The sequence below is a fragment of the Juglans microcarpa x Juglans regia genome, chromosome 4D, assembly GCF_004785595.1.
Source record: "Juglans microcarpa x Juglans regia isolate MS1-56 chromosome 4D, Jm3101_v1.0, whole genome shotgun sequence".
Lineage (NCBI taxonomy): Eukaryota > Viridiplantae > Streptophyta > Magnoliopsida > Fagales > Juglandaceae > Juglans > Juglans microcarpa x Juglans regia.
Genome location: NC_054600.1, coordinates 10,058,643 through 10,080,271, shown reverse-complemented (window position 1 = coordinate 10,080,271; position 21,629 = coordinate 10,058,643). Strand labels below are relative to the sequence as shown.

Sequence of the window (21,629 nt, the reverse complement as noted above, 5' to 3'; positions counted from 1 at the left end):
CATTAAATAACATACCTCTAAAAAGATAAAATAACGCTTGAATTTGGAATGCGCTGCCTAGTCGTACTTGGACCTGTGTAGAATCCACCAAGAACCAAAATAACTAATAATAACCTAAGCAATGACGAAGAGGAGGTTGGATAAGTATATTTTAGGCGTGGCGAGCTCTCATTCTTTGACTGTTACCAAACAAAATAAATTTTGAAAAGGTAATTTTTCGATGTATAAAGAGATTATACAAAACAAATTTATAAATTAATATGATTTAATGTCAAATGTGAAATCTAATCTAAAAAAAGAAATATCGTATCATACGAAGTTATATCAATTTCTAAATTTATTCTTATCCTATATTTTGTAACCCAAACATTTTTATTTTTGAAATTCTTTTACAAAAAAAATAAAATTAAGATGAGATTTCCCGTCACGAGTACTTCAACCTCTATTTTAAATTTCTATCCTTAAAAAAACACAATCTTATATTAAGATAAAAAGAAAATGAGCAATTAAAGTTATTATTATTAAGTTGACATGGTACTATTAAATTGGCCTCATTAATTAATAATATAAATAAAAGACAGTTAAAAAGTGATACATAAGCCATTAATGTAACACGTTCTAAAAATACTAAAAAAATGTATGTACGCACTTGCTAATGGTGAGAGATGGTAGAAAATCTACCTTCAAAATTAATATCGTTTTATATTTGGGTTTAAAATATTCAAAACTAACACGTTCTATTTGTTTATTATAATTACACAGGAATAAGGTCCATTTAATATGTATATTATGCAGCTAAAAACAAGGCTATAAATCGATTGGTCAATGAATGAGAGTCACTGGCGGCTTCTCTCTATTTGTGTCTTGTCCTACTCCCCCCCGCCCCTCTCTCTCTCTCCCTCTTAAGTTCTCTGTATATATATAAGTGCAAGACACATTGAGACATCTTAAATCTTGAGGAGAGATACGCAAGTAATACAAAGATGGCAGAAGGAAACGTGATCCAAATTCCAAGGGTGAAAATGGGCAATCAAGGCCTTGAGATCACTCCCAATTTATAGAATAATGTTACATATAATCATGAAGTGCATAAGTGTTGTGCAGTCATTTTGAAAATGAGTGAAATTTATTATTAAAAAATTAATTTCTTTTTATGTAGATCCCGTATTTATTTATTTTTTTTAAAATGATTGCACGATACTTACACAGTTATGACTGCAACAATCATTTCTCAAATTTATAATCTCATTTCAAAATTTTTTTTCCAGCATATGGCGGCAGCATTTTTTTTTAATGGCAAATCCGAGCATTTCTGTTGATCAAATAAGTGTGCCGGATTGCCCATATCAAAGAGTTATGATATTACTTATCTTTAAGCTTTAATACTCTTAAGACACGCACAATTATGTGTTATATTTCAAGTGATTTTTTCTATCAAATATTTAAATGATAATCATTTAAAACATGTCATATCAAGTGATATAGGACTTATAATGACAAGAATTAATTAGCTTGAAAAATATAATTACTCATTTTAGAAACGGATCGCTCCTCTTTTTTTCCCTTTTTTTTATTTTTATTTTTATTTTTTTTCTGAATTTCAGTTTGCTCGGGGACATCCATACTTCGAATATCATTAAGTTATACTTATAAAATTACTTTATTATACTTCTTACACACTTTACTTATGTGATTGTTTAAATAAATTATTTTATATTAAAAAAATGATGTAACGAATCATATTAATAGAATATATAAAAAGCATGCAAAAGTGCAAACAGGGAATAACGGTATTTAGGTGATTCGGTCCACGTCTAACCAGTTGACTTGACTTGAGCCACGTTGTGATTTTGTTGAGTGACTTTGAACTCGGCTTTGGTTAATTTTATTGGCATGCGGTAATTGGTTTCGGCCCAACGCCAATCTACATAGTTTGAGATTCTAAGATCCCAATAATCGAAAACTTTGTAGACTGAGGACAATTCTGTCTTTTTCTTTTTATGATGATGATAAGGAAAAGTCTGATTTCAGATTGTAATTAGCTTCTTGGAATTCTAATTTTTTTATTTTTTATTTTTTATTTTATATATTCCCAGGTCTCAAAGTTGGGATTTGGATGTATGGGCCTGACTGGAGCCTACAATTCTCCTCTCTGTGATGAGGATGGAATCTCAATAACAAAGTATGCTTTCAGTAAGGGAATTACTTTCTTTGATACAGCTGACGCTTATGGGCCTCATGCCAATGAGATTCTGATTGGGAAGGTGATTGTTACTGATGGAAACTAAATTTGCAGTTTTTCATGTTGTTCTGTTGTTAGCAAACTGATTAACATTTGAGGAACACATTAAAACTTTACTGACATTAACTGATCAAAGTACTTTATGTCCATCCTTCAGGCCTTGAAACAACTGCAAAGAGAGAAAATCCAAATAGCCACCAAATTTGGCATCGAAAAAGCAGTCATTTCTGATATGATTGTGAATGGAAGTCCAGATTATGTTCGCTCATGCTGTGAGGCGAGCTTGAAGCGCCTTGATGTGGCCTATATTGATCTGTATTATCAGCATCGCGTAGACATAAATGTACCTATTGAAGAAACTGTAAGTGTTTCAGCTAGATGCAGGCCTGTAATGGGCGGCTTTGCTAATTATCTTTTTTCTTTTTTTTTTTTCAATCTGAAATGGTCGATTTTTCTTGAAATTCATTATTTCAGTCTAATTATGATGGGACTTAGGTGGCAAAACTGATCAGATACTTCTTATTGGTTTGTAGATTGGTGAACTTAAGAAACTGGTAGAAGAGAGAAAAGTCAAGTATATTGGTCTATCTGAAGCCAGCCCTAACACAATAAGGAGGGCACATGCTATCCTCCAATCACAGCTCTACAAATGGAGTGGTCTCTCTAGACACATGATACTGAGGAAGAGATAATTCCACTTTGCAGGTTTGTTTAATTTATAGCTCAAGTATTTACTAATTATGTTATCCAAAATTATGACTTGATGGTTTTGTGCATGCAGGGAACTTGGAATTGGAATAGTTCCATACAGTCCTCTTGGTCGTGGCTTTTTTGCTGGCAAAGGAGTCGTGGAAAGTTTGGCCACAGATAGCAGCTTGGTATAAATTTCACCAATATTTTCCCATCCATTTATTAGCTTTTAAAAATGTTTTTTTTTTTATAAGTAAATAAGTATCTTTATTGAATAGAATGAAACTAGGCAATGCTCAAGTAGACAGGAAGTATATAAAGTGAGATACCTAATTACATTCTAGTGAACTGAAAAGAAGATAGAAACTCATGAACAATCCCACCTTTCATTACAATAGCAGAAAATCACTCTAAAAGAGTGAGTATAAAAAAGTTCTAAATTTTCCCCAATGCACGCTCCTTGTTAAAATACTTATTATTCATTTTTGACCATAGACACAACATTAAGTACAAGGTATCATTTGCACGCTGCTGCCTATTCAGTTGCCTTTAGAAGGACTTGATTCCACGTGTTATTGATTCTTTTTCTTAGAGAATCTCTTCCTTAAAAGAACTTTTTGTGTAAATGCATCACTTTCATCTGTTTTTGTAAGTTGTTACATGTCTTTTAGCAATGCTTTGTGTTTTATTTTAAGAACCATACTATAATACAGAGTACTCGAGGATTCCAACACTTTTGCCTTTGAGCAAAAATATTCCCAAACTTAATTGAATCCATCTCTTTTTTTTTTTTTTGAAGGCCCATCATCCTCGGTTCCAAGGGGAGAATTTGGACAAGAACAAGGCCAGGTCAATAGAAAGCCTTGCTAGAAAGCATGAATGCAATCCTGCCCAGCTAGCAATAGCATGGGTTCTCGAACAAGGGGATGATGTTGTACCTATACCTGGTGAGTGAATTTCACATTTTAGCCCTGACGAGTTTAAATTGGTCTAAAGTTCGCTTTGTATGATCTTTTTTCCTTAAAAAATGTGGTGGAAACAGAGTGACAATGAAAAATAATTAGCTGAAGTTCTATCAGATGCCTGCTGTAATGTTGGAAAAGCCACAAAGAACCTAGTGATATATATATATTTTTTTTTCTCAACATAAATGTTCGCTCAAATCCAAGTCCTCCATTACCCTTCTCATCAATTTTGTAAACAGAAATATTTGTCTCTCAGTTATACCCTCATAGTTTGTTAGAATTGCACCTTGAGAGAAGAGAAAATGAGAAAGAAAATCGAGAGAGCAGCTGAGGCCAAAAACTGTTTGACTCCTTTCATTAATTGATGTTCTACATTACACACTATCCCTTTATATATTGCACAAACCATATGGGCACAAAGATTAAGGAAAGAGGAAAAAGACAACTAAGTTTCTATTTCTAGTATACAATCAATTCTACAAAATGTACATCAACGGTAAAGCAACATTCTGGCACCAAAAGCATACTGCAGGTTGCTCTTGCTTTATCATGCTGGTTGCTGGTCCAACTTTTGCAGCTTGTTAGCTGCATATCCCTCTGTTGCAGTATTGACAGAGTAGCCTTTTGTTGCAGTAATAAGGTTGTATTGCTTCTCCATGGACCTTAGGACATTCGAGTTTTGTGACTCCCCCTCAAGATGGACATAGATATTTAAGATGCCCATCTTGGACAATAGAAACTGGAAATTTGCAGTGCTTAGTGCCTTAGTGAAAATGTCTGCAAGTTGAAACCTTGAAGCAACATGTAAAGGAGTGATAACCGCCAACACTTTTTCTCTAACAAAATGACAATCTAGCTCGATGTGTTTGGTCCTTTCATGGAAAACTGAGTTCTTGGTTATGTGCAAAGCAGATTGGTTATCACAGTATAGGGTGGCAGGCTTGATATGCATAATGTTAAAATCTTTTAATAAGGAAATTAACCATACTAGCTCATAGCTTGTGTGAGCTAGTGCTCGATATTCTACTTCTGCAGAAGAATGTGAGACAGTTGCTTGTTTCTTTGATTTCCAGCTAACCAAGGAATTACCAATGAAGACACAGAAACCTATTATGGATCTCCTTGTTTCTGGGCAGGCTGCCCAATCTGAGCCACTGAAGGCCTTGAGGTGTAGATCACATTGAGAGGAGAAGAGTACACCTTGCCCTATTCACCCTTTCACATATCTCAAAATTCGATGGGCAGCTTGGATGTGCACCTCACTTGGTCTGTCCATAAATTGACTGAGTATGCCTACTGCATAAGTGATGTCAGGTCTGGTTATGGTGAGGTAAATCAGTCTTCCCACAAGCCTTTTGTAGCTTGAGGGATCATTTAGTGAATCTGAAGCTGAGTGTGAAAGTTTGTGATTTGTTACTGTGGATGTTAATGAAAGAACAAGTGCTCTTATTTATATACCAAAATACTACCGTATGAAAATATGACTGTTAGGAAAATGATAAAAATTATTACCATTGAAAATTTAACCGTTAGAAAATGACAAAATACCTTACGAAAGGACAAAATTTGAAAATATGACCATTGGAATTATTCAAAAATGTTACTGTTGAGATGATCTTGATTTTCAATGAAATCTTATCACTTTGGAGAAGGCGGATTTTGAAAAAGAATCTTATTATTAAGAATGGATAACATTTGAACCTATATCATCTCTGAAAAAAAATTAATTTTTCTTACAAATCTTTGCTAGAGATCAATAGTTCAAAACATAAGAAAAAAGATTAAAAAAAAAGTCGAGTAGTTAAAAATGTAAAAAGAAATGAGTTAAAAAATGATAAAGAAAGAATAGAGAGATTATTTTAATAGAATATAGAAAGAGTATGGAACGAGATATAGGAGTTTTTGAAAAAATGAGCAATTAAAATAGGAAAAGATCATTTTTGAGTAAAATTTGACAAAGTTTTTGTCTAGCCCAATGCAACTACTCTAAGGTAGAAGAACTCACCAGTTACATTACCACAAATAAACTATAAGGCATTTAGCAATAAGATTGAACTTGTCATGCATAGGACCCAACAAGAGATATTGATTCGACAAAAGACCGAACCCAGGGCTTGGGGTTGACCGAGGCAATTGCAATTGAGTATACATGATTCTCAATTGCAAACTAGTGGGACAAGCCAACAAAGGCAATCATGAACAATTGATAACAGAAAAATATTTTTACAGTTTTAAAATGTGCAAATTCCACGCAATTAATTTTTAAAAAGTTGGCAAATCTAAGATTCATATGAAAAAAATAACTTTTTAATAGTGAACTCTACTTTTTTTTTTTCAAATAGAGTATATGAGATTGTAATGAACCCAGTTAATTCATGTAATATTTCTTAAGCTTCTTTCTCTGTGTTGTAACGAGCTGGTGTAGAAATGGAAATGGTTATGCGTGGGTTGAGTAACAAAGTGCACGAGAAGTGTCTGTTGAAATGTGTAAACAAGATACAAAAGAAATGAATACTACAATGGCTATGCCTTGGGGATATTCGAGGTTCCCCAATTCCTCCAAGAAGATGAAAATGCCTTTTACAATAATGGTCTCAATCCTCAACCACGACCCCCTTCCCTTTCATACACTAGAAGATGATCTAAGGCCACGGGTCAATTCTAACTAACATTATCTAAGCCCATGGGCCACTAAACCACTTTTATTTATCGACCTAACCCACTTACTGGGATTCATAACAAATTTTCTATGGCGCTCCCTGCTTGGGATTGGACGTTGACTGAAACGCCAAGACATGCAACATAAGACTACATACCCCTCGTACATGACAGATAAGATGCAATGCACCTATGTATACTAGTAGTATGTAAAAAATAGGAGCGAAATAAGTCTTTTATATGTTGTACCAGAATAAAACTAATATCCCAACTTCTTCATTCATAGCCTTAAATCACACTTTTTAGCAATGGAGTATTAAGCTCTTTATACACTTAACATAACAAGTATTCTATAAAGGCCTTAACAAATAAATTATTAAAGCATCTTTCTAATCTCAGCTGTTTTCAAGTGGGTCATGACTAAATCCGTTCTTTCTTCGAGTTGAGCACATCCTTAACCTTCATCATCATCCTGACTCACTACTCCTGATCCTGCTAAAGGTTCTACCATTTCAGATTGGGAATGGTAGTGGAAACTACCACAGTGAGATTTCGAAAAATCTCAGCAAGTAAATACGCAACATACAATAGTCAACACAAGCATACAAGAGGTATATCACGAAATGTGTGCATGGACATGTACTTGACATATGCACTTGACCAAAACTTGACTTATGCACTTGTCCAAAACTTGACTTGTAACAAAGACTTTAGCTTTTTCAGAAAACTTCTTTGACTTTCTTTTTCATGTGGATCTTAATCAGAACTTGTTTTATCAAAACATATTACAAGATTTGCATCGAGTGATCCTTATCATATCACGAGATTTTTATCAAGTGATCCTTATCTTATCATGAGATTTTCATCAAGTGATCCTTATCTTATGAGCACTTATTCTTATTCAGAGGGTGGACACAACAAGGTTCCCCTTAGCACAGCGTGTTCCTGTTAGTTAACACACCATTAACTGTTTTTGCACCGTGATGAACGCATCATAAATAGAGATTCATATTAACTTGACCTTATTTTGTTGGGTTACATGTCTTATGCACCCACTAGCATTAGGCGCTTCCTCATTTTGGTATTCTTTGAAAAGAATCAATTCAAGGCTAGTCAATGATACTTTGTCAATCTAGGGATTACCACTCTATTATTAAGCACTCCATAGTGGACAGAAGAGTTCTACTAGGACATTCTCTCAATCTAGCACTTGCGATTGTGATAAAACTTTTAACCATTTTCTTTGAAAACACTTTTTCTCAAATGTATATGACATGAGACATAACCGAGCATAACATGTTCAATTCATGGCATGATAACATAGATCACATGAACTATCAAAACACATACTTGGAACTATGAAAAAGTGCCTTGGCCGAAACATATAAGTGTAAAAATATGAACAAACATCACTTAAACATGCTTCAAACTTCAAACATATTGCTTAGTAATCAAATCAATGAAACAAAACATAAAATCATGGTATTTGTGTAAGATCCAAAACTTCCAAGGCATGGTATACTCGAAACATCAAGTATCACAAATTAACAAAAATGTTCTCCTTATAACCAAAACATGCTAAGGGCATTATTGTCATTTTTATCTTAAACCGAATCATACCATTCATATTGTATTCATGTTCCAAGATCATATAAGCATATTCAAACAAGTAAAAAAAGAAATAGCAATCAAAACAACCATAACAATGAAAAGATTTACATAAATATATATGAGTATTAACCAAGAGCAAGTTGAGTGTATACTTATCAACTTTTATTTGCTTACAAAGAATATGTCGAAAATCTTGAAGAGAGGCTCGGTTTGCATTGTTCTAACCAACAACTCTCGATTTTCACAATTTTAGTGTGTTAGACTCTTGATTCGAATGTGGTGTAGCTAGAGTTTAGGGTGTGTACATGAATGGAGAGGAAAAGAAGAGAAGAGGGTGAGAATTTCGTGTAAAACCTCAACTCAGAAGTTGAATGGGTGTTTTTATACTAAAAATAGCCCAAACTCTATTTTTTCTTGCTTCAGCTTTATTGCCAAGTGGATGGCCTTAGATTTTTGGCAATTGCATATTGTACAAGTGGCATAGTTGGTGCATGTGGGACAAGTGGTGCCTTTTCTGATGCATGTAGGACAAGTGGCACATTTTCTGATGCATGTGGGATAAGTGGCATCTTTTCTGATGTAGGTGGGACAAGTGGCACACTTGGCTTGGCTATAGGGAGCACAAAAGTATTCTTGAAAAGAATAATCTAGCCAAGTGGCTTGGCTCCTTGGAAAATCAAAATCCTTTTTACTTTCATAGGAAATCTAAGAATTTCCTTGCATGGGCACCATTTGTCAATGCCCCTCCATTGTCTCTCCTTGGGAAATCCAAAAGATCCTCTGCATGAGTGACATGTGGGGTAGTATCTTGTCAAAATTTGAAATCCTAAGAGGCTCCTTGGGCATGCTCCCTCATATTGTCCAGATTCAATGAATCTCTATGACAAAATTGTCATTTGATAAATCCTAACCCTAGGCTTGAACCTTGTAGACTTGTGCATGCTTGCCAAGTGGCAAAAATACATGTAGGATATGGGTGCGTGTTCCCCCTGCGTCCTTTTCCTCATGCACCTTTTTATTTTTTCATGTGTCTTTTCCTTTTTCCCATGTATATTTTCCTTTTCTCCTATGTTTTTTCTTTTTTACATGCATGTCCCTTACTTTTCCCTAAGCAAGAAGCTTCTTCTTCCTATGCATGTTCCCCTATGCATGTTCCCTAGGTAGCTCTCCCATTTCCTTATGTTTCTCAAGAACTTAAAACATGACATGTGGTGGCTGAAACCCAAGGGGTACAAGGGTAATTTTTGTGCATTGTCTTTTCCACACCCTTTTAGAACTTTTTCCTCTACTTATGCATGAATGACAAATGACAAAATGTCAGAAAATAACTTGGGTGGGCGTGTGGCTTAGGGATCCGAAAATCTCTTAGTGTTCCAATGTAAATACTTTAGAAAATCTCACATTTGTCTTCCTTATGCAAAATCTTCTTGGAACTCTTCACTAAGAATAAGTGGAGTGCACAACTCCTGGGAATTCACAAAAATTTTGTTGTGCTTGTGTAGTCTATTGGGGTTCCTGAAACTATGTCCCCCATTTTTCTCATCCATTTTTACATCCAAGTTCAATGTATCTAGATGTGAGATGTGCATGTGAGATATGTGGCATGTGAGGAGTGTGTAAGTGTGTGGTGGCTGAAAAGTTCATCTCTTCCCAAGAAGATCTTCCTTCTTCCAATGTCTTAGATATTGTGTGATTGGTCATTGTGGGTGGCAAAATGCACAAATCCCCTTTGCCCTTGCCTTGCCCTTCACAAGATTCTTCTAGAATCCTCATAGGCGTGTAGGTCATTCTTTTCTCAAGCAAGATTTTGTCATTTCCCAAGACAAAACTTTTCACCTTTCATTTGTATGCATGACACTTGGCCAACTCTCCTAGAAACCGAATCCTCACTTGCTTGTTCCACTTTTTCTTCTAGAAATCCAATGCATGCTTGACAAGTGGCATCCTTGTCTTTTCCCAAAGTTCCAAATGAGAAGTGATTTTTCAAAAATGACCAAAAGCCCATTCTTGAAGCCAAGTGGTGCCATCTCCTTGCCTAGAGGGTAAACTTGGGCTGTCCAAAGCCAAAGTCCTTAATAGGCCGAATTCATATTGGCATTTTCTTCTATTTTTCTCTTGTGGGCTTTTTAACTTAGAACTCCAAGATCCAATCCAACAAAAATAGAAAGTGGCCTAAAGAATTCTTCCAACACTTAGCCAATAACCCAAATAAATAAATCAATAGATAAATAATATCTATAAGAGTTACAAATGGAAGCGAAAATCCCGGGTCTCACATTTCCCCCTTTAAAAAAACCTTGTCCTCAAGGTTCCTTTTCAATAAACAACTTATATAAAGTGAGGTTGTATATTCTATGGCACCAATTATAAATTCAGAAGCTCGGTAAAATTGTGAACACATGTATAACATGTTAACTTCGCCTTTCACTAGCATTCTTGCACTTCCAGAATTGCAAGGCTTAACTTGGTGAGTGAGAGGATCGACCAAAGATTTTGATGCTTCACATTCCCATGGCCAACTCCAATACTCGTGTGTATAAGCCAACTCCCAAAAAAATCTTATACAAGTACATGTCCACGTTTGATGAGCTCAATGTCTTTGTGTCTAGGTTTCTCAGAAATTAAAGAGAGGGCATCATCTAGTATTGATCTGAGGTCAAATGGGACTGCTTCCAGCTCTAACTTGCCAACCTCATTAATTAATGCTATAAGTGCCTTCCCACAGGCTTGTGTAGTTTGAGCATTATCCCTTTGAGTTGAACTCAGCTCTGTATCTAAAAGCATTGCAAGCATTCCTAGGATGCCATTCATGGGGGTTCTAATTTCATGAGAAATAGTAGCTAGAAACTGCGATTTCACAACATCTGCAGCTTTTGCTCGAACCTTCAACTCTTCTGTTTCCTGGGATTCATCTTCGACTTTAACAATGTGAATTCTTACACCATATAAGATATAACCTATTAGTAAACCAATCATAAAGAACAAAAATGCCGTGCTGAGTGTTGTCCATGACACATGTGCCTTCTGATGGTATCTACATATTATTTGATGCTTCTAGAAAAGATCTCCAAAATCAAGCTTGCTCTCATGTATATTGCCATTTTCAGAAAGAAAAATGTTTCCTATCAATGAGCAGAATTGTAAAACTAATTTAAGAGCGGTGAGTGCAATAGGGCAGTCAATCCAATAACCTTCACAAGAAAACTTCGTTTTAAGTGCCACATATAAGCTGAGGGGCCATCCTATATGGTCACTTGAATTCAAAATATCATGCCACACAGGAACATTTTCTTGACTTAGAGATGATAATTTTGTAACCTCAGTTACTACCATCTTCAATGTAATATTTGATGATGAAATGCAGCATCTGGAATTAGCAAGACCGTAGACCAAGCTGGGCCACTAGCAGCAAAGGGATTCCAAGATCCATACTCAAGTATAATTAGACCCTCCACACCATTAGCATCATTGAAACCATCAAACATCCATTCAACAAGCTGAATGTTGGCCATAACAGCACCAGGTCCACCATGAATTCCGAGGCCAAGTTCCATTTTCCCTAGACCCAAACGTTTAGATGTAACCTGCCCAGCTAATGTGCAAACATATAGGGTAAAATTCATTGTTCCAACCATTTCTAATCCACATCTTGCTTCAACATCAATATCAACACTAACCATCTTGTAAGGATCTTCGTCATCATTTATCACCACAATTAAGATTGAGAACATGACATTATCTGGTTGTAATACTCTCTCAGACCATTCATCACACATGTTACAAGAAACGATGATAGTTAACTGCTGAGGAGTACCCATAATGATCTCTCCAAATTGTGTAAATAAGTTCCTGAACTCACATTTTTTCATGGTGGTAGGGATTCCCTCCATCATTATTTTTTTCCTTCCTTTATCAAAAGGCCTAAAAATAATATTAAGGGGCAAAACATCAAATAGCTGAGGAGCAAGATTCTTATTTACTAAAACTTGCAACCCCATAGAAATTTCCCATTTCTCGTCACCAAAGATTGCATACTAGGTAAAAGGAATCTCATATACCTTGTTGGAAGCTCCAATTCCAATGGAAGAACCTTGACTTCTTTCTGAAATGGTCTTCTTTGAATCAACAATTGCTCCACCACAAATGAAAAGGATATTTTTATCCATCTGAATGTGATCACCACGAAGATTCTTCCAAGCTCCTTTATTCCCAGGTTCTGTACCTGACTTTTGATTGAACGAGGCATCATATATCCTTTTGTAATGGTTGTAAACAGCCACAAAAAGTACTTCAAGATGAACTTCATTTGTATAATGGTTGTCCAATATTCTGCGGCCCCAATCGAATACATTTTGGATGACGGCGCGTTGCCCTTGGTCACTCAAGGCTCCCACACTTAAGGCTTGCACCAGAGGAGTCAAGAAGCCGCCTACATTTTGGATGGGCTTCCATGGAAGATGCCAAACTAGATGTGGCCCTTTGTAGTACAAGAGCACACTTTCTTCAAGAACGAATTCTTTGGAGATGGGTGGTGCTGTGGTGTTAGTACCAGTAGACCCCCACTGGAACAACCTACCGTCGTGGTGAGTGGTGAGAAAGTTGTGGCTGCTAGTGACCAGGGCCCAAACAAACTATGAGTCTAGGTATGTAATGGGGCGAACCCATTCGCCCTTCATTTCTAGAGTTGGCATAAGGTGGTTCGGTGAGCAGCTAAGGCTTGTATTTTTGGGGATGGTGGGGTCTCTGATATGTGACTGTGTTGAATATGGAGTGCCAAGCAAAAGAAAGTTTGTTGAAATGAAATAGGAAAAAATGGGTGTTGAGATAGATACCATGGGCACTGCCCTTATCTCCTTCACTTGGATTGCCTTTTTGTTTCTTCCTTCACGATTTCATCTTCATCCTTCATTCTATTTCCCTGATTCACTTTCAATTTTTGTGTTTCTTCAGTTGAATTCGTAGCTGCCAAGTCTTCTTGGTCTCGGCACTCCCCGAGAGATTGCTGCATCCTCTCATAATTTTGCTGGATTCAATCGAGCCTTTCTGTCACCCTCAGCAATTTCTCCAAAAAAATTTCCATCAACTGTGTTGTTTGTTGAATCTTACCCCGTCCATGAAGAATCGGTGACTCTAGATACCAATTGTAATGAACCCAAATAATTCCTGTAATATTTCTTAAGCTTCATTCTCTATGTTGTAATGAGCTGGTGTAGAAATGGAAATGATTATGCGTGGGTTGAGTAATAGAGTGCACGATAAGTGTTTGTTGAAATGTGTAAACAAGATACAAGAAAAATGAATACTACAATAGCTACGCCTTGGGGATATTTGAGGTTCCCCAAATCCTCCAAGAAGATGAAAATGCCTTCTACAATAATGTTCTCGATCCTCAACCACAACCCTTCTTCCCTTTCATATACTAAAAGATGATCTAAGGCCACAGGTCAATTCTAACTAACATTATCAAGGCTCCTGGGCCACTAAACCACTTTTATTTATCGGCCCAACCCAGTACTTATTGGGATTCATAATAGAGACTTACACTTCCTAGAACTGTATCTAACATTGCTCGTTGATAAATCCCTAATTTTATTTTATTTTTTCATTTGAGTCATCTCTAAGAACATTTATTCAATCATGAGAGTGTTCCCCGATCTTCACCAGCTATTGAATTTCAATAGTTCTTATCTTGCATGTAAGAGAAGTTGAATACCGATCCTACTAATCACTGGTTAGTGGTTTGAATAATATTTTAACATCATCAGTTACTTATTGCGTAGTTTTTACATGCAACCAAAAAGCATTTGTAAGATATAATCGTACTTTTCATAATGTTTTTACATTAGAACATAATAATTGCCTTATCAATAAAAGCAATGATAACTAAATATCAATATATAACTTTTAGTGAATTAATCAAGTAGGGAATCTATTTATAACAAGAGAAATGATATTTAAAGTTATGGAATGTGCAAGCGTCGCACATTACTTTTAAAACAATGTCTAAGTATGAAAATTATTTTTTAAGGGTGCGCAGCACTTGCACAACTTATGACTATATCTAGCATTACTTTTAGAACAAATATATTTTAGAATTTAATGGCTTTTGTACTGCATGCATGCATTGTAAGGGTAGTGTAGTTAAAAGATAATTATTTTTTCTTTTATTTTGTCCAGGGTTCATTTGTAGTTAAAGACGGGGGTCCCTCCAAGGTCTCGAGTATTTTGGAAAAAACAATCGAGCCTCTTTTAGAAGATGCAAACAGGTAACAAATGGTAGTGCTTCCCCTCTTGAGGAAGCAATAGGGTCAGACAAAGTGGCATGACAAGGATCATCGAGGGGTGGAGCATATACACAAAATGTTGATGAAGGGGAGGAACCAGTAATGGTAACAGATGGAGGGGAAAACAGTCATATACATGTCAAGCAACCATTTGGCGAGAAGAGAATTATTGATTTGTCATTGGTGCCTTGTGTGGGGGAAGGTTTAGAATTGTCGTTGGTGCCTTGTGTGGGGGAAGGTTTAGAGTCGGGAGTGCAGTCGGGTAATGTGGCTAGGGATAATATCATTCCCCTGGTTTCTCTTTTTCCAATTAACGATATAGCAGGTTCAACAGCAGATTAGATTTTGAATAAAGATAATGGGTTTCTACAAACCCTGAGACTTTCATATGGAGAACATGGAGAATACAAAGACCAATTTAAAGCACTACTCACTGCAATCGAGGCGAGTCACACTATTAAAACCAAATCTAAGTTTAAGAAAAACAAGGAGTTAAAGAATCTTTCTTGGACAATCAACTATGATACTAAGGGAGCTAGCTCAAGTCGAGGGAAGGCTAAATGGAGGGCTTTGTGAAGACGTTCTCATAGTGGGATGTTCGGGTAGAGGATTATTTTCATGGAATCTAGGGGATGGGGTCGGAGAGGTGTATTGATAGTTTTCCAATTCGGGCTTTGTGTATTTTAGGTAGGTTTTCATGGGTTTTTGGGTCATTAGGGGCTTTCTTGTATGAGCTAGATATTTTTCTTGTATACATCTAGTATACTTGGTTGTTCCTATTGATATATATATATATAATATTATTACTTATAAAAAAAAAAATCATGGTTCGATTTCTAATATTAAGAAAATATTTAGAATGAGAGTTTTTTTTTTTACAGTTTTTAAAAGCACGATAGAGTGCACTAGAAAATATAAAAATAAAATTTAGTGAAACTTATTTATTTTTATTATCTATAAATAATTTTAGTGTATGTTTTTTTTTTGTCACGAAAATTATAAGAGCTAACGAAGAGATGAAAGAAATTTTGGAAGATGAAACTTGTCTTTGGTTCTCACAAGATGCGGGCTCGGTTAGATAGTGAGATGTGATAATATGAAATGAAATAATTTTAAATGAATTAAATAAAATATTATTAGAATATTATTATTGAATTTGAAAAATAAATTATTTATTATATTTTATATAAAAATTAAAAAAAATTATAATGTTGAAATGAGATGAGATGAAATCATTTTTCTATAGATTTTATTTTCCTTGAAAAAGCTGAAAATTTCTCTTCAGTAATTTCCTCATTGTCGGACTCATTTTCTGAGTTTTGGCAAAAGAGGACTTCACTGCACTTTTTCAAATTACTAATTGTTTTTAAGCAAAACAGAAAATTAAACAACAAACAAAAAATGCAAAGATGGTAATGACATAATCGATGACGAAAAGAGAGGCTGAAAAGTGGTAGCCACTTATGTGATCACAGATTCGCGAGGTATCGGTTCCCCACGTGCTAATCACCTGCTGGCATAAGCAATGATCCCAGAGAAAAAAATATGAACAAAGACACATAAGCAATGACGAAAGGGAATCTGGATAAGAAAAATAATTGATTGGTCCATATATAAAAATATTAAATTTTTTATATTATTTTTTATAATTGAAGTGATTTCACAATAAATTATATATTTTATGCACTCAAATTATTAATTATATTAAATAGAATCTTAGGATGTTGAAATTTTGCGTATTTCTTTATTATTAAAAAATAAATTTTTTATATGTATCTAATTTTTTTAAAAATAAAAAGTACATAAATTTTAAAACCATAAATATTATTTCTCTCGTAAAAGAACGGTACGGGGGAGAAGGAATCGAGTTTCGAGTTTCGACAGTCAAACACACCATGACCTAAGCAATGACGAAGGGGAGGTTGGATAAGGATATTTCAAGTTATTACGGTATTACAAAGCTATTGTAAAGTCATAAATTTATAACGAAAAGGACAAAAACATCCTACTTCCTACTATTACTAAGAAAGGACAGATAAGAGTAGTGGCTTCTCTCTCACTCCTGTCGCTTCTCCTGCTCTCTCTATATATATACACGCACGTCTGAGACGCATTGAGACATCGAATCTTGAGTACAGAAACACTACTTCTAAAAAGATGGCACAAGGAAACGAAGTCCAAATTCCAAGGGTGAAACTGGGCAATCAAGGCCTTGAGGTAACTCCCAATTTCATTCCTTGCATACCCGTTTCAATTTTATTTTTCAAGCATGTTCAACTTGCATCTGCTCAAGTCGCATTTCTTTGAATACCAATCTGCATAGTTTGAGATTCTAAAGTCCCAAAAATTTTTGAGAACTTTGTAGACCAATGATGACAATTTTGCTATCAGATTGTGATTAGATTGTTGGAATTCCTGATTTGTTGGAACTGGCAGTATTGAATAGTTTTTAGACCATTTTTATTTGGTTGAGATGATCTTTGATGGACAAACTTCCCAAGTTTTTATTTGGTTGAGGTGGTCTGTGATTGTGAAAATGCTATATGCATGCGTGTAGACACTGGCATATGAATGGTTTCAAATGAAAAACTATGTGAATCCTTCTTTCTGCTTTGTTTCGTTTCGTTTTGTTTTTCTATTGCAAATTGATCGATTGAAATAGTGGCATATAGTCCCATACGGTGAGATAATGACATTATGACACAAGAAATGATGAGACTAGTTGGGAAACATGTATTTCTTTCTGGTCCCAAAATCAGCTTAAACATGTGCTGCAAAATTTACTTTTCCAAAAAAAAAAAAAAAAAAAAAAAAAAAAAAAAAAAAAAAAAAAAAAGAGTAATGCTAGAGAGAAGCCACTGTAGCAGTGCACACTTTGCACTCACTACATGGCTATTTTTAGTTCTCTACTTTTTTATTTTAGACTTGGGAGATGTGTGGTCTAGATGATGCCACATCATGTGTGCAAAATGGTTGCTCCCAACAGTGGCTTCTATCTATATTTATTCTTCACTGATATATGAAAGCTGACCTTATACCATCAGCACTAAAATTCATTTTCTTCAACAGAATTAGTCTGAATGATGAAACAAATATGGAATGTATGATACATTGAATTTAAACTTCCATGGGATTTACAAATGTGCATGTCCATTGAATGGCTTAGTTCTGATGATAGTTTTATATCCCTAGCCATTATCTTTTGGAAGACATGAATTTACTCATTAACCATGAGTTTGAATGTGAAATCCCTTATCTTTGAATGAAGGAAAGGATAAAGGAAAATTAAAACTGATTTTTGGAGTTTCCAAGTTACTTTTCAGTGATCAGGATTTTCATTTGTTATTTTTATGAAATTATGGTCAAATCATGAGCCTGCAATGGCCGAGCTTCTATAGGTGCTTTTAATTGTATCAACCTCAGGGAAGAGATATGATTTAGTAGGAGGTAATCTATATAAACTTTGGCATTGTGACAAAACCCCCATGACGTTTTAGTGGAATGAAAAAGCAGTAGTGTTTATGGACTTTGTATAGATATAAATTTTGCTAAACAGATTGAGGTTGTCAAACTATTGAGGTAAAGTTGTAAGTCGTAATAGTCTCGTAATACATTTGATCAAAGGAGATCATGTGGAGTTGCGGTCTTTAAAAGAGTAGTTATTATTCTGTAATCAACGAACACCTCTTCCTTCACCAAGCCTCAATATAAGTTTGGACCTGCAGAAATAACTTCTAATCATGGAAAGACTTATTAGTCGATTTAAGTGAAAATATATATCCTTGTGTCACTAACAAGTTCTGGAAATCATGATATTAGTCTTTCATAATGTTCAAGATGCAGAATAGGTTCTAAATAATAGTTTTCTTTATTGGAATAATTTTTTGGTGCTGTTTATCACTCCAATTCATTAATTTTGACTAAATGTTGTTCATTTCTTTGTAATTCTTATTTCTTTTGTTCATTTATTCCCAGGTCTCAAAGTTGGGGTTTGGATGTATGGGCCTGACTGGAGCCTATAATTCTCCTCTCTCTGATGAGGATGGAATCTCAGTAATAAAGCATGCTTTCAGTAAGGGAATCACTTTCTTTGATACAGCCGACGTTTATGGGCCTCATACTAATGAAATTCTTCTTGGGAAGGTGTTTATTACCAAGTTTTACTTTTAGTTTCTCAAGAAGTTGGATTTTTTTAGTAGTAAACGGAGAATAAATTTGTGGTTTTTTATGTTGTTCTGTTGTTAGCAAATTGATTGTTAACATTTGAGGAACGCAATACAACTTTGTGACATCAACTGAAAAAATTATATATCCTCCAGGCCTTGAAGCAATTGCCAAGAGAGAAAATTCAAATTGCCACCAAATTTGGCATCAAAAGACTGTTGTTATCTTCTGGTATGGATGTGGACGGTAGTCCGGAATATGTTCGCTCATGCTGTGAGGCGAGCTTGAAGCGCCTTGATGTGGAATATATTGATCTGTATTATCAGCACCGGGTAGACACAAAAGTACCTATAGAAGAAACCGTACGTGAATTTTCTCTGTAATGGGTGGTTTTGCTTCTTAATTTTTGTTTTGCAGATTGAACCCGTCAAGTATATTGGTCTATCTGAATCCATTAGGTGGCAAAACTCATTGGGTGTATCTTATTGGTTTGTAGATTGGTGAACTTAAGAAGCTGGTAGAAGAGGGAAAAGTCAAGTATATTGGTCTATCTGAAGCCAGCCCAGACACAATAAGGAGGGCACATGCTATCCATCCAATCACAGCTGTACAAATGGAGTGGTCTCTCTGGACTCGTGATCTCGAGGAAGAGATAATTCCACTTTGCAGGTTTGATCAATTTATAGCCCACGTATTTACAAAAGTTTGTCTCATGTGTGCTTTCACTTGAAAGAAACCTTTGAAGAATTCCTTACGACATGTTTATCCATTCTTGATATGAGAAATCCCATCTAGCGCTGCTTACTTGTTCAGTAGCTATTGTCTGTTAAAGTTCTGATTTGGACATTAGATTGTTTGTATTTTAAATGTGTTCTGTATCCTTTGGTTTCTGATGGGGTGTGTGTGTGTGTGTGCATGTGAGATTATTGCTTGTATTGAAGGTGTGTTTGTGTAGATTTTGTATTTCAATATATTATAATCATCTTATCCAGAATTAGAACAATACTTTTGTGCATGCAGGGAACTTGGAATTGGAATAGTTCCATACAGTCCTCTTGGTCGTGGTTTTTTCGCTGGCAAGGGAGTTGTTGAAACTGTGGCCACAAATAGCAACTTGGTATCGATTTCCCCACTATTTTTCCCCTCCATTTTTTAATTTTCAATGAATAATAATTGCCAGCATAATTCTTCTTGCAAGTATGATATTCTTCTTTCAGCGGTGCTTTACTCTTCAAAGTTGATTTGAACACACAATTTATGCATATAAAAATGTCCATTCAGTTGCCTTTAGAAGCACATCATTCTATCTGGTATTACTTATTTTTCTTAAGTTACATTTCTTTCTTAAGAGAATTTCTTCCTCAAACAACTTTTCATGTAAATGCATTGTTTTTTTCTTTCTTATCGTCAAGTTGTTATGATTCATTTACCAATATTCTGCACTTTATTTGAAGAACCCTCTTACTTGAGGATTTCAGGACTTTTGCCTTTGGGCAAAAATGTTACCATCAATAATAAAAATTCTCAACTGAATCCAGTTCTTTTTGGTTTAAGGTCAATCATCCTCGGTTCCAAGGTGAGAATTTGGATAAGAACAAGACCATTTATACTCGAGTAGAAAGCCTGGCTAGAAAACATGAATGCACTCCTGCCCAGCTAGCACTAGCATGGGTTCTTGAGCAAGGGGACGATGTTGTACCTATACCTGGTAAGTGACTTTCACCTTTTAGCCCTAATTAGTTAAACTGATCTAAAATTCGCTTGGTTTGATGTTTTGCTTACAAACTTGGTGGGAGAAGAGAGACAGAGAAAAACAAATGCCTGAAGTTCTGTCCAATGCTATTAATACTGTTTCCTTTCCTAGTGTCTTTTTCCTTTTCCTTTCTTAAGCCATTCAAATCCAAGTCCTCCTCCATTACCCTTTTCATCAATTTTGTAAACAGAAAATTTAATTCACAGTTATACCCTAGTAGTTTTCTTTATTCTCACCTGTGATAGAGGAATACCCTCATAGTTCCTCTCCTCTCTACCCATCGTTATATGTTCTAATGGTATTAGATTTCGTTTACGTCGAGTGTGTTGGAAAATGTTACAAGAATGAATAGCATGAAAGAGATTATAAGTTTCTGTCCAATGACTTTCACCTTCTTCTCTTTCTCAAATAGATTACAATACTAAGCTATAAGTTTCCAATCATATTCATTTAGTACACACACACACACACACACACACACACAGTAGCTTCAGATTCCAGAACACTTTTGAACCGTTTTGCTGGATGAATTATCCGACGTGCCAAATCTCCTCATGGTCCATGGAGTTCTAATGCAATTTCTGCAGGAATTGTGATACTAATGCATATATCACCTTTTAAAAGATCAAAGCAAGTTGAGACAATATTACCTGCATTTTCCTCACTATTCATTGGCCTTGAACTTTTATAGGGACAACCAAGATCAAGAACCTGGATAACAATATTGGCTCTTTGAAGGTGAAACTTACAAGAGAAGCTCTAAAAGAGATATCTGATGCTGTGCCTATCGAAGAGGTAGCTGGTGGTAGAAGCTTTATAAACACGAATCATTTACAATGGAAGTTTGCCAACACTCCACCAAAGAATTAATAGTACTCTTCTACTCTGTAATCTCTACTTACACTTCAATGTATCATCACCGATAATATCTTGTATGTTAATAACTAATTGTGCCCTTCACGCTGCACAATTATCAACATGATTATGTAAACTATTTGAGAGTGATATTATTTTTGCTTGCTTTATATCACACGTTATTAGATGTTTCGGAAGTTTGTTAAGGAGTGGTTTGGATTCAGAGATTAGTTGAGATGGGTTGAAATGGTTTGTGAATAATATAATAAAAGTTGAAAAAGTTATTATATTTTGTGTTAGAATTTGGGAAAGTTGTTTTGGGATTTGAAAAAGTTGAATTGTTTATTATATTTTGTATAGAAATTTGAGAAAGTTGTAATGATGAGATGAGTTGAGGTAGATTTTGA

General features: G+C 35.2%; 1 protein-coding gene and 1 pseudogene across 1 annotated transcript; both read left to right on the top strand.

Annotated features, from left to right (window-relative positions):
* Window positions 1-983: 983 nt before the first annotated feature.
* Window positions 984-3,887, top strand: LOC121260655 (annotated as a pseudogene).
* A 12,589-nt stretch (window positions 3,888-16,476) lies between these two features.
* LOC121260754 (probable aldo-keto reductase 1) lies at window positions 16,477-21,391 on the top strand. The gene is made up of 7 exons (XM_041162759.1): window positions 16,477-16,667; window positions 18,426-18,593; window positions 18,770-18,976; window positions 19,111-19,283; window positions 19,635-19,731; window positions 20,169-20,322; window positions 21,059-21,391. The coding sequence occupies exons 1-7, from the start codon at window positions 16,608-16,610 to the stop codon at window positions 21,235-21,237; spliced, it is 1,038 nt and encodes a 345-aa protein (XP_041018693.1). The 5' UTR covers window positions 16,477-16,607; the 3' UTR covers window positions 21,238-21,391.
* The last annotated feature ends 238 nt before the right edge of the window (window positions 21,392-21,629 follow it).

What these genes read in the sequence shown, in the direction of transcription:
- LOC121260754 (XM_041162759.1), top strand. Translation starts at nt 16,608, where the DNA reads ATGGCACAAGGAAACGAAGTCCAAATTCCAAGGGTGAAACTGGGCAAT. An exon ending in AAGTACCTATAGAAGAAACC is followed by an intron (nt 18,977 to 19,110) that starts GTACGTGAATTT and finishes ATTGGTTTGTAG; the next exon opens with ATTGGTGAACTTAAGAAGCT. An exon ending in CGATGTTGTACCTATACCTG is followed by an intron (nt 20,323 to 21,058) that starts GTAAGTGACTTT and finishes GAACTTTTATAG; the next exon opens with GGACAACCAAGATCAAGAAC.